The 12226-nt window shown below is 37.7% G+C and overlaps 1 protein-coding gene across 1 annotated transcript in view; it reads right to left on the bottom strand.

Moving 5' to 3' along the window:
- The window catches only part of PTPN12 (protein tyrosine phosphatase non-receptor type 12), an 83117-nt gene that overhangs the window by 12231 nt on the left and 58660 nt on the right, over positions 1-12226 (bottom strand). Inside the window, exon 12 of the mRNA XM_064444207.1 lies at positions 8552-8637. Coding sequence (XP_064300277.1) covers positions 8552-8637 — 86 coding nt within the window. The remainder of the gene's footprint in view (positions 1-8551; positions 8638-12226) is intronic.

Consider the following 12226-nt stretch of genomic DNA (forward strand, 5'->3'; position numbering starts at 1 on the left):
TTAGAGACCTGACAGATTCTGTGGAAGAAAAAGAAATTTCACAATGAGCCATTGGTTACATAATCAAACCACACCTTCAGAGCTCGTAGGTGAAGTCTGGCATCCAAATACAGGTTGCCATTCAACTTGGAACAGTGAGAACGCGTCCAAGTCTACCATCTGTCTTGCTCCTACAAGTCTTTGACAGAGGAAGCCCAGTCTGAAATCAGGAGTTTAACACAGGCCTAATAAATTTCGGCCACTGCAGGGGAGCTTCAAGAAATCTCAGCTGGATCACAGTTGGTTACACATGTAAGATCATCAGAAATAAGATGCGTGTCTTTCAAACGCCTTTTTAATTGGACAACTACCTAGACAGAGAAAGGGTGTCACTACTGGCAAAACAATAACAAGACTGTTTAGAGCCATGGACAGATGAGACCAAAGAAAAGGCTTGCTATTAATATCACATCGTGGCTGACTATAAAACAGAAATACTTTGCAACAGACATTCTGAAAGTTGATAAATCAATCACTTTGTAGACTGACAAAAGCTAGCATCACTCTCCTGGACTTGTTAATTAAGGGATTTGGCTTTCCAAGACAAGTCTCCATCTTCCTCTTGTTGCTCCTATTAAGTCCGAAAAAGCCTTTTTACTTGAGAGAACCTGGGCTAGTAACATAGCTCTGTGGGCCAAAGAATTTTCCACCTTCTCAGCCAACATACAATAAGAAAGTATTAATTAAAAAAAAAGTAGAAAAGCTTGTAAGAATAATGCAAAGTACCCCATTACGCTCTGCACCCTTTCAGTATTGCATTACCTGGCAATCCCTGGAGAGGTTTCTTCTCATAATGCTCACATATGCCAACTTATCTTTGTCAGACAGCAAGAGAGGAACCAAGAATGATTCAGAAATCATATTTTCAGAAAGATTACTGGAGAAGACAGCAGACAAAAAAACCCGACAGCTACAAAACTGAACTGCTACTTCTTCTCCAAGTGCATTATTTAAGTGAAACACAAAAAAGTGTTAAGTATCAAAAATGTTTTTCCATTACACTGCAATAAAGCCAACGCTGGGCTCACTTTTACGAGTTATAGGGAATAGGGCTAAAGACCACACAATTGTACAAGAAATCCTGACTCTCTGTTCACAAGTGAAGGGCAGACAGGCTCTCATTACTTGTCTGCATGTTAAATCACAAACAAAATCAGAGCAATACTATTAGCTCCTGTACTTACAGGCAAGGCCTGAAAAGGACTCAGCCAGTGCAAATTCTTGAGACTGTTGTAACCTATATTAAAAAAAAGACTGCCCCACACTTGAATCTTCCACAATACTGAAAGGATTCCTGTCCTGGGACAAACTACAGCATGAGTTTCATCCTTGTGGTTTTATTAGTTCCAAGCTATAGCAGTATGGGATGGATAACCAAACTCCTTATATAAGGGATTCCAAACTGAAGAGGACTGTTTGGACTTTCAGATTGTGAACATCCCCACCCACTGAAGTACTTGCAAGCTCCCCAGCTTCCAAATTATCTTCAAGTTAGTCTATCTTTGTATCTGGATAACCCCAGAACCCCCTGCAGTTCTCCCACGTGCCTCCTTCTATTCTCTGCCTGTTTGACTCCTGTCGAAGGGCTGGACCTCAAATTGCTCCCCAACCTGTGCTTGTATACTGTTATTTTGCTTTACATTAAATTAGGAGGAATACAAATCACATCCAAACAACTTTAAAGTAATCTGTAAATTGTTTTGCCTTTAGACGTTCTTGAAAAAAGAACAAGCTTGAGAATAAGTTGTTTGCTTGAATTAGTAAAGATAAGCCAAGAGGGGAGAGAAAAAAAGAGTCAGTCTTGCTCCAACTTAATACACTCTAATGAGGGCAGGAGAATTTCCTTTGGATTTCCTCTGTTCCAGGGGAGAGCAGGAGGTGGAAGAGAGGGACAGAGGGAGTTCACTTGCATAAATGGTTATATATCCCCTTTACCAGCAGTGATGCTCATCAGCAACGTCCACTAAACACTCCTGCTGAAAATGAGGTTTTTCCCTTACCTCATTTTCCTGACCCAGAGTCATACAGACAATCAGCAACACTAACTTTTTATCTGGTACAGTCATACCATTAAGCATTACAATTAGCTGAAGAAGCAAAATAGCATTCAACTAGATATGACAAGATTATAGGTCCATAATACCAGTCAAAATTCATTAAGTTCTTCACTGATTGCTCTTCAGTGAAATCACTCTCCCATTTGATTCACTAGTAAACAGAACCCCACATGTATACAAACAGCCCCCTCAGAGGTATGCATAGAACTGATTATACAGGAAATACTGCACGAGTCAGCAACCCAAGCTGCTGATCTTCCTTGTGCACAGCTAAAGAGAGCTATTAAAGAGTTCCCCATTATATTTGAAGTTAAATTTCATTCCTTCACTCTTAAATGAGAGCTTACAGTGACCAAATGAGAAATTCTCTATCAAAAATCATTCTTTGCTATATTAATATTGAAGAGTATCCATCCTCAGAAAATGAGATGCCCAAATAGCATTCTGAAGTAATTTTTTTTAAAGGAAACAGATGCCACCAAGGATTTACTTGTTTTCTCTGAATATGTAACAATTTTTCCATCTTACTGACATCATAGTATTATTTCCCATGTTCTGCATTGCAAACAATGCTTTTGTTTCAGAAATATTAGGATATGTGTACCTTTAAAAAGGTCTTTGTTGGCAGTAGCTTTTTCTGGAAAGAGTTTTAGAAAATCATGGGACATATTGAGCTGCTGCATAATGCTTTCTTTGGGCACTTCCTCCAGCAGCTGTGCTCTATAGACACTTCTCCCCCAGAGGCAGAAAATTATCTGAAGATGAGCTGCTAATATTATTCCAAACAACAGGAGATGGTATAGTAAAAAACAGCTTGACTTAAATTACCGGGAAACTAATAGAAAGCTCATGAAAGAGGGTGTTGAGAAAGAAAAGTCAGTGAATCAAAGAATGTCAGACCATTTGAGAAAGAGAAGTAAGCTTTCCTGTATTAGCCCTTTAGGTTAACCCTGCATCGCTTTTATACATTGCAAAAGCAAGTGTTTTCTCAAGTACATTTGTAAAAATCACACTGTGCAATAAAAAATAGAAAGCCTTCTCATAACTCAGCCTTGACAGTGTTTCTTCATATACAACTGCTACCAATTATCTTGTAATTCCACTAGCTCAGTAATCTCTCATACATAACTGTACAGGGAATTTCCCTAGGTGATCAAGGCAGCTTTTCATATGCTTTTATTGCCACACAACCTGAGCAGCTGATGCACTGCCTTAGTGCCAAAGACCTCAAAGTTAATAGCTTCACAGCTATCAGACCTAAACCATGCATTAGGTGATAAAAATTTTTTTAATTACTTGTCATAATAAAAATTAATTATAATTTGTCAAAAGTAGAATAGTTTGTCAAAAAAGCCCTCCCAAAACTTTCCACCAAAAATGTACTCATGGGAAAAAAACCTAAAAATAGTGTTGCCATTGTTTCATTTTGCTTTTTCTGCAATATAGTCTAAATTTTTAGAATGTGTTAAAATCTAAGCCATTCTAGCCTTAATGGAAAAGAGCTATAGTATTAAAAAAGGACACCATGGGTTCAGATTTAAATGAATCTTGGCCTATGTTCAAAAGAAAAAAAAAAAGAAACCCAAACCCTTAAGTAGTCCATAGTTATTCTATGCAGCATACTGTAAGGTTTTATTTTCAAATTAGAAGAGAGTGATGCCAAGGTCATGGAATGCAGCTGCTGTGATTAACCAAAAATAGATACCAAGCTCTACATCCTCCCTCATAATTAAAATAGGAAAATTAAACTCAATGTAAGGAGGCTGAAGCTAGACAACCACATTATTCTACTTAAGCATTAAATCACTGCCATCCATGTGGAAGAAAAGCTGCAGTTCAGTGAAGCTGTCACAAGCTGTACTACAGATAATTTATATAAAATATAAAGAATTAATAAAAATAATCAACCAGTGAATTATTTCTGTAAAATTTTGTTACATTAGGCTTTTTGGGTTTTTAATTGTGGCAAACAAATCAGAGAGTGCTAACTAGCATGGAACACCAATCAATGGTTTTTATCTTAGCTTTACAGAACATGCAAAGAGAGGCTTCTGCCAGGCTTAATATGAAACAGGATTCCATGTAACCCTTGAAATGTATTTTAATGTCATTAGATTAACTTTTCTTCAAATTATGCTTGGACTTCAAACTGCTAAAGTATTATACTTTTCCTTCAGCATGTAGCTTTTCATAACACTGCATACAAAAAAGTTTTTACCTCATCTTTTCTTTCTGTGAGTTTATGTCTCAGTTTCTCCATTTCTTTCAAATTGCATTTGAACTTGAAAGTAAAGAGTTTTCTGTAACCAAGCCTAATTAAAATAAAAAACCCTTTTCCAAATACTTTAGAATGAACTACTAAACATTTCAAGGACTGTTCCTTAAAAAGGTGTTGAGATGCTCCCTCTGAATTCTGAGGTACCAATCACTGCTTCTAGACTTGAAGGAAAAGCTCCAGTTGTGCAGTCATGTAAATTAATGTATGGTCCTAAATTGGAAATTTAAAACTTTGGTTCTTTACAGGCTTACATCTAACAATGAAGTAAAAACTTACTTGTGCCCTCTCCCTGCCTTAACCTGAAAAAATAGTTAAACATGTCTAACAAAGAATGCTTTCTACCCACCAAGTCCTCCAGAGAAATTTAACATAGATGTAAGAGTTCAAGGTGACTTTCACCAGAAGTCATCGTAAACTGCAAAGCCAAGCAATTTCTAGAATAAGGTGCTGATGTATGCACTCATGAGTTGTTCTTATTTACCTTTGTAATAGTATTATTTGAAATTTTTTAAATGTTGACATAAAATGCAGATAAATGTTAACCTAAATGACTACATACACATACTGTACAGCAAATGTGAATTACAATAACGCATTACAAGGTGATAAAAGGTTGGAAAGCAATACAACTCCAGACCTCTGCAAATAAGCACAGATAGATGCTTCATGGTGAGTTAATAAAAGTAAAGAAGATTCTATTTTAATATTCATTTAATATCAATAGCCTAAAGATACTTGTAACTTCCAAGAAGAGGCAGACATAAAAGAAATCCAGAAAAGTACAATTAGAAATTATACTTTGTAGCACTCCTTCCCCAAGACGACCCCAAGCCAAAGCAAGTACTAACAGGATTAACTACGCCTCCCTGAGTAAGCTCCCAAACTTACATGGCAAAAGTTTTTTGTGGCATCTCATCCTTACTACAGACACGAGCATTAACTTGGTGCTAGCTACACTTCCAAGAGGAAGACAACTACAAATTTAAAGATAATACAGGGATTACCTGTCCTATGATCCTGTCACAAACAAGAGAAGAGACAGGTGAGAAAGCCACCTATACAGAAAAAAACTCTACAACATACTGAGTGGTTAGTCACTGAAAAGCTCTGTAGAGATGTCGTCACCATCTCATCCAGCAAGCGACCTCAGAGCTGTCAGAAAACAACTAACAAGAATCAAAATCATTACCATCTAAGCAAATATAGCTTGGTCTGATAGCCATATGGAAGACAAGAATTCTGAGGGCAAGAGATGTAAACCAATTTTCCTCCTGCTTGGTCAGGATAATCTCAGGCAAATTCACCTGAAACCAAGCTGGCACACAGTACTGTGCAGTACTAGTCACTGTAGACCTTTTTGCTTTAGAAAAAAAAGCAACCATTAAACCTTCCCTTAAAAAAGAAAGGCAACTTGCTTTTTGAATTACACATTCTAGAGCCAACTACAACCCAGCATATAAAAAATTTAAAAGCCTTATTCCTTTTAAAATAATATTAACTTCAGCAACTTGCTTGTAACTTCTTCAGAGCACGTACAACTCAAGTACATATTTGGCTGGCAACCTAAAAATGTCACTGAACAAAATATTTTAATCAAGTTCCCAGAGAAAACTATAAATCAAACTAAAAATGTGGGTTAAACTAGATTATTCCAGAGTACCTACTGAATATGAACTTGCCTGTAAAGACAATGACTCTTAGACACCACTTGAAAACATTCACAACAGAAAAGGTGTAGGCAAAATAGTTATACCAAGATATTTTTAGTCACAGCAATATGGAGAAAAAAAATAGAAGAGACACGGAAAAAAGTGGTAAGAGAATGGTTTTGGGGAAAAAAAGCTACAGATGCAACGAAGAGATGTATCATGTTTAACAGTTTCCTCCTCCATATGGGGATTAAATTAGAATCTTTCACAGATTCTGCTCTCCCTCCTCCCCAGGAAAAGGATGTCAACCTATGCCAGAACATCCACAATATGCAAAACCTGGCTCCAAGTCCTGAATGAATCAGGCTGCGGATTTTAAAAATTACCTCCTACATCAATAATAAACGTACTCATTAGTGGGTATTCTGAGCAGATGTGACTAATAGCAAATGAAGGCTTTCCTCAGAAGCATCTTCCATGAGGGGTGTAATTAATTGTTTTTCATAAATAACCTGCATTTGAAAGAGACAACAGCTTTGCTAAAAGCTTCCGTTTATTCACCTCTAAGGAACCAATCTTCCTGCCAGCACTGGCAGATGGGAAAGTACGAGTTTATGGAAGCAGGCCCAAAAAAGACCAGGTTTTGTAAGAGAGATTAAAAAGATTTTCACTTAATAATGCAGCAAGTAAAGAACAGTGCAATGCATATAAGACAGAAGAGGTGTGTGCTAAAACACAAATTATGCATATATGATCATTAAATTAATATATAAGTGTGATAAAAACCTAGGTACACACCTAAGATTATTTCAAGGAACACTAATAAGGAAATGACCTATTGGACAGAAATCGTATCTAATTTCAGTGAGTAAGTTTCAAGAAGAGCTTGGAACTCATCATGAGCACAGGTTAACAGACCTGCCATCATTTTAATCTGCAGAATTTAATACAATCACATTACCATCAACCTAAAAAATGTAAAAATTATATTACCTACATAACACAAACGTTTGAAAAGCCCCAATTAATTTCCATCTCTCTCTCTCAACATTGTATTCTCCTCTAACTTCTGCTTGACATAGCTAATGCTAACTACAACAGCTACTCATATTCTTATCTTACTGTATCATTAATGGTTGTTATCATATATTATTTCCAAAGTTATCTTATTGAAATACTATCCCCAGGGCCACTAAAGAAGTAGAGCAATAGATCCATTTATGGTAGTTCTCTGATATCCTCATTAGAACGAGGGTTAGAATCACATGCAATATTCCAGATCTGGCCCAAATTACTACCTGACAGCAAAGTGGAACACTTCCATATCGAGTTTTAAAGTACGTTTATTCCTGTGACAAGAAAATGATGTTGTAATACTGAATATATACCCACACTGCTATTCCTTCTGAGTCACCAATTTTGAAATGGCTTTTTAGGTCCAATTACATTTTCTATATACATATGCACATACTTAAACTTCCTGCTTTACCAAACCTAGAATATTTTAGGATTTAGAATTAATTTTATTGTAAAAATCACTGCTCTCATCTTGCTAGCCCCTCAAAAATGGGCTTACTTTACCACATCATTTGTACCCTGACAAATGGAACGGAGTAGTGGAAAAAAGGGTTTAATTCTCACCTTCTACCTTTAACCATTAAAGTGTCAAATAAATAAGAATTCCCACTACCAACCCCACCTTGCACCACTCCAGTTTGATTGTATTTTAAAGTAGTAAAATTACTTTCTTTATATGACTAAAAGTTATGCAAGAGTATTAACTGGCTGGTGGTTTCTTATGTTGTTCTACAACTTTAGGAAACCCACATGCTTACCTTAAATGTCTATTTAACTACAGGCAATGTAGCGCAGGAAAGATCAATGGCCAAATGTCCTATCAGCCTCCCAGAATCCAGCTAGCGAACTTGGTGCTTACTTCATAAGAGTTGCTTCTTTAGCTATCTAACGCTCAGGTTGGGTACCCACTTTAAGCAGACGAATCTGTTAGTTCAGATTTACTTTTGGCTTCCTTAAAGTCAGGTATATGTATTTTAAGATATGGAGACCAATTTTTCCTCTCAATAAGAAAAGCATTTTGTTGGCATACTTTAGTCAATAGCAGTACTTGCTGTGAGGCAACATTCTCTTGAATAAATGGGTATTTTTCATTGTGTTTTTGCCTCTAAAAATTAGAGTTCAGTCATTATTTGAGCCTATTTTGAAGTATGCTTTGCTATCACCAAGCAGAATTAGAGCACAAGTAGACCTAACTACTGATGGGGTATGCTTGTCTAGTCACCTGTAGCCATTGCAAGACTGGCATCTTCAAACACATACTTCACAAAGACATTAAAGCTTGTATTTACAGAGCCAGTTACAAGACTTCTATTTGTATTATGTATATTTCTATTTATAAATAGAAGGAATTGCATCTTTAAAGTCTTTATAGTATCAGGAGTTTTATTCTACTTTTTATTTATGAAGCACAATCTGTCAGCTTGAAATAGTATATTAACACAGTTAACTACCTGCGGGTCCGTGGAGGCTTTGGTGGAGGAGAATCCTGTTTCTCAGCATCTGAAGAACTGACAGCATTCTCTGTATTATTTTCATCCTGATTAAAAGAAAAAGTTTTTGTTCATGGCTGTAAGGCTGATACACACCATACTTAAACTGTAAGGTCCAAAGATCCATAATGATACTCGAAAATAACATATGACAATATTACATAGTTTTGGCTAATACATAGAGTTCACTTTCAAAATTACATACAGATTAAGTTCTACTCTAATTTCACAATATCATTTTATATTTTGTGTATCCAACCTGAAATTTTTCTGACTTAACATTGTTTTCATGTAATTGTACAATCCACTAGAGAAAAATCTCAAAAGATAACCTTTCAGATTAGTAGTAAGCAAGCTCCCTTAAGCCCTCCAAATTGTTCATATTGAAAGCTTTTATTTTTCTGTCAGCTCATTAACTTTAACTTGTACAATCAGTCCACTGAAGATAAGACTAATCTACAATGCAGTAAGAAAATGAGAGTTTCAGCTGCTGTAAATTGGCAAGCGGATAAGATTTAAATCATTGTTCTAAATCACTTTCAAATCACCTCCCATTTGCATACCATGAAGTTTAACTTACTCAGCAAAGCATGAACATTTTAGGAGGACCGTAAATGAGAAATATATGTCATATATATTTTTAATAAATATATGTATCCATACACATTTATACGCATATACATCTAAAATATTATTGTGGATTAACCCTGGTAGGCGGCTAAGCACCACAGAGCCACTCAGTCTCTCACTTCTCTCCCACCCTCCTCAACCCCAGAAGGGGGAAAAGGAAAGGCAAGAAACTTGTGGGTCAAGATAAAATTGTTCAGTAAGCAAAGGAGAAGAGGGAGAAGAGAGAAAGAAAACAAACAAGTGATGCGAAAACAATCACTCACCACCTCCCACAGGTGACCTATGTTCAGCCAGCTCCTGAGCAGAAGAGGGCTGACCTCACTAAAGCCCCCCCTCTTTGTTGCTGAGCATGGTGCTATATGGTGTTATGGAATAGCTTTTTGGTTAGTTCGGGCCATCTGCCTGATTGTGCCCCCTCCCAACCTCCTGCCCACCCCCCCAAGCCTATTCACTGGGAGGGCAAGGTAAGAAACAGAGGCAGCGCTGACACTGTACAAATGCTGTTCAGCAATAGCTGGAATATTAGTGTGTCATCAGCATTGTTTTGGCCACAGATCTAGAACGCAGCACCTATTCTTCATAGCTGCTCTATGAAGAATATTAACTCCAACCCAGCCAACTCAGTACAAATATGTATAAATGTATAAGAATAAAAACGCAAGAGTCTAAAGCTGACATACCATTTCTATACACTTGCCACAGCCAAAGATCCAACAAAACCAAGGACCACCTTTGTGTCATCTTGAGTTTAACACGTATTCTACCCAAAAGATATTTTGGTAAGCATTTTCAGCTTTGGAAAATAAAACATAACTAAGTTATCTCAACAGCTAACTACCCTCACTTAAATTTAGATTAACTAGTTACATGTTCTTAATTTCCATTACTCCTTTTAAAACAGTTGCTGTATCACTGTCTGCTAGCGAAGTCTGTTATCAGATTCTATTCTTCATGTATTAAGTGAAGCATTTCCTGTGAAAAAAAAAACCCAAATCTTTTAATCTTACTTATTGTTCTTCACTAACCTCCCCCACTGACTGGCTGTCCAATACAATAGTCCAAAAGTACTCCAGCAAAACCACCCTATTGTTCCTGTCTCAATAGCTTCTCTTAAGCCTTTTCAGACAAATTGCACAGGGAGTTCATTGTCCTGCTGACCACTGGCTGTAACTATCAAGTTCTTTTTGCAGTAAGATTCAATTGGCAGATAAAAGCCCCATAACATTTAGATGACCGTAACTGAAGGTCCCATTGCAGTCAACCAAGGTTGGCTGGTTTTCATAGAATGATAGAATAGTCTGGGAAGGAAGGGACCTTTAGAGGCCATCTAGTCCAACCCCCCCTACACTGAGCAGGGACATCTCCAACTAGATCAGGTTGCTCAGAGCCCCATCCAACCTGACCTTAAATGTTTCCAGGGATGGGGCATCTGCCACCTCTCTGGGCAACCTGTCCCAGTGTTTCACCATCCTCATCATAAAAGTTTCTTCCTTTTATCCAGTCTAAATCTACCCTCCTTTAGTTTAAAACCATTAATCCTTGTCCTGTCAGAACAGGCCTTGCCAAAGAGGTTGCCCCCATCTTTCCTATAGTCCCATTTTAAGTACTGAAAGGTGCAATAAGGTCTCCCCGCAGCCTTCTCTTCTCCAGGCTGGACAACCCCAACTCTCTCAGCCTGTCCTCGCAGGAGAGGTGCTCCAGCCCTTGGATCATTTTTGTGGCCTCCTCTGGACCTGCTCCAACAGGTCCATGTCCTTCTTGTGCTGAGGACCCCAGAGATGGATGCAGCACTGCAGGTGGGGTCTCACCATAGTGGAGCAGAGGGGCAGAATCACCTCCCTCAACCTGCTGGCCACATTTCTTGTGATGCAGCCCAGGGTATGGTTGGCTTTCTGGGCTGCAAGCACACATTGCTGACTCATGTCCAGCTTTTCATCCACCAGTAAGCAACCAGACAGTAAGCTGGGGGTGAAGGTAATAGATAAATTAGCCCCACTGACTACATTTGGAGCTTAGACACATAGACCACATGCAAAGCCTCTGTTTCAAACCAAATTCTGCCCTTTTTTGTTTCCAGGTCTAAGCTTTTACATTTTGCAACATTAAAGCAGACTCTTGCTCAACTTGCTAAATAGCCCACTTGATTTTTTTGTATTTATGTAATAATACATTGTTTAAGTCTGTTACTTCTATTCAGAATTATTTTTTGTTTTCCTGGGGTAATGCATTAAAAACTAATAGCCATATCAGGTTGACTGACCATGTTGTACCTTACTGAAATAGGATTATCATCCATTGGCGGCTCTCAGAGTGAAGTGCACTGTGAGCTAGGTTTTAATACATTCCATGTATTAGGTTTTGTATCATTCTAGCTTCTTAACAAACAACATTGGTTGCAAGTCAAACACCTTCAGAGATTTCTTGCATCAGCACTACCTTAAACATTCTCAGCAAGAAGTGCTGTCATCAAGACAGTGTCCAAAAAGCCACTGTACAAAGAAGTAGAATGACAAAAACAGGTAATGAGATACATAAAAAGAAGTATTATGAATGCTATGCTTGATCTGTAAACTGAATGCAGGATCCCATTATTTTATCTAGGAACAAAGGTATCATTTTAAGTCCTTGGCCAGTTTTCCATGACTTCCTGAAAAACATTAAGGGCTCAAAGAACTTTTAAAATCTAGCTGCAAACTAACGCAGACATGCTAATTAAAAAAAAACACAGTAATTTTTTTCTAGTCATTGATAGAATGAAACATTACCATAGGACATGGACATCCAACCCCTCTACCAGCCTCTGCTCAAATATGCAGAAAAGCAATTTCCAGCTTTTTGACATCAGGTGACCATACAGGCCCTTAACACACAAGAAAATGAATTTCATTGTCCTCATTCAGGTAGAGTACCGTTCTCGAGGTTGGTGCCAAAGATGCTGAGGCTCACAGTATCCAACAGCAGCAATTCAGTTCCCCGCTCAATGGTTGTGTCATGTTCCTCCCCACT

This window comes from Phalacrocorax carbo, chromosome 1, assembly GCF_963921805.1.
Source record: "Phalacrocorax carbo chromosome 1, bPhaCar2.1, whole genome shotgun sequence".
In the NCBI taxonomy this organism is placed as follows: Eukaryota; Metazoa; Chordata; class Aves; order Suliformes; family Phalacrocoracidae; genus Phalacrocorax; species Phalacrocorax carbo.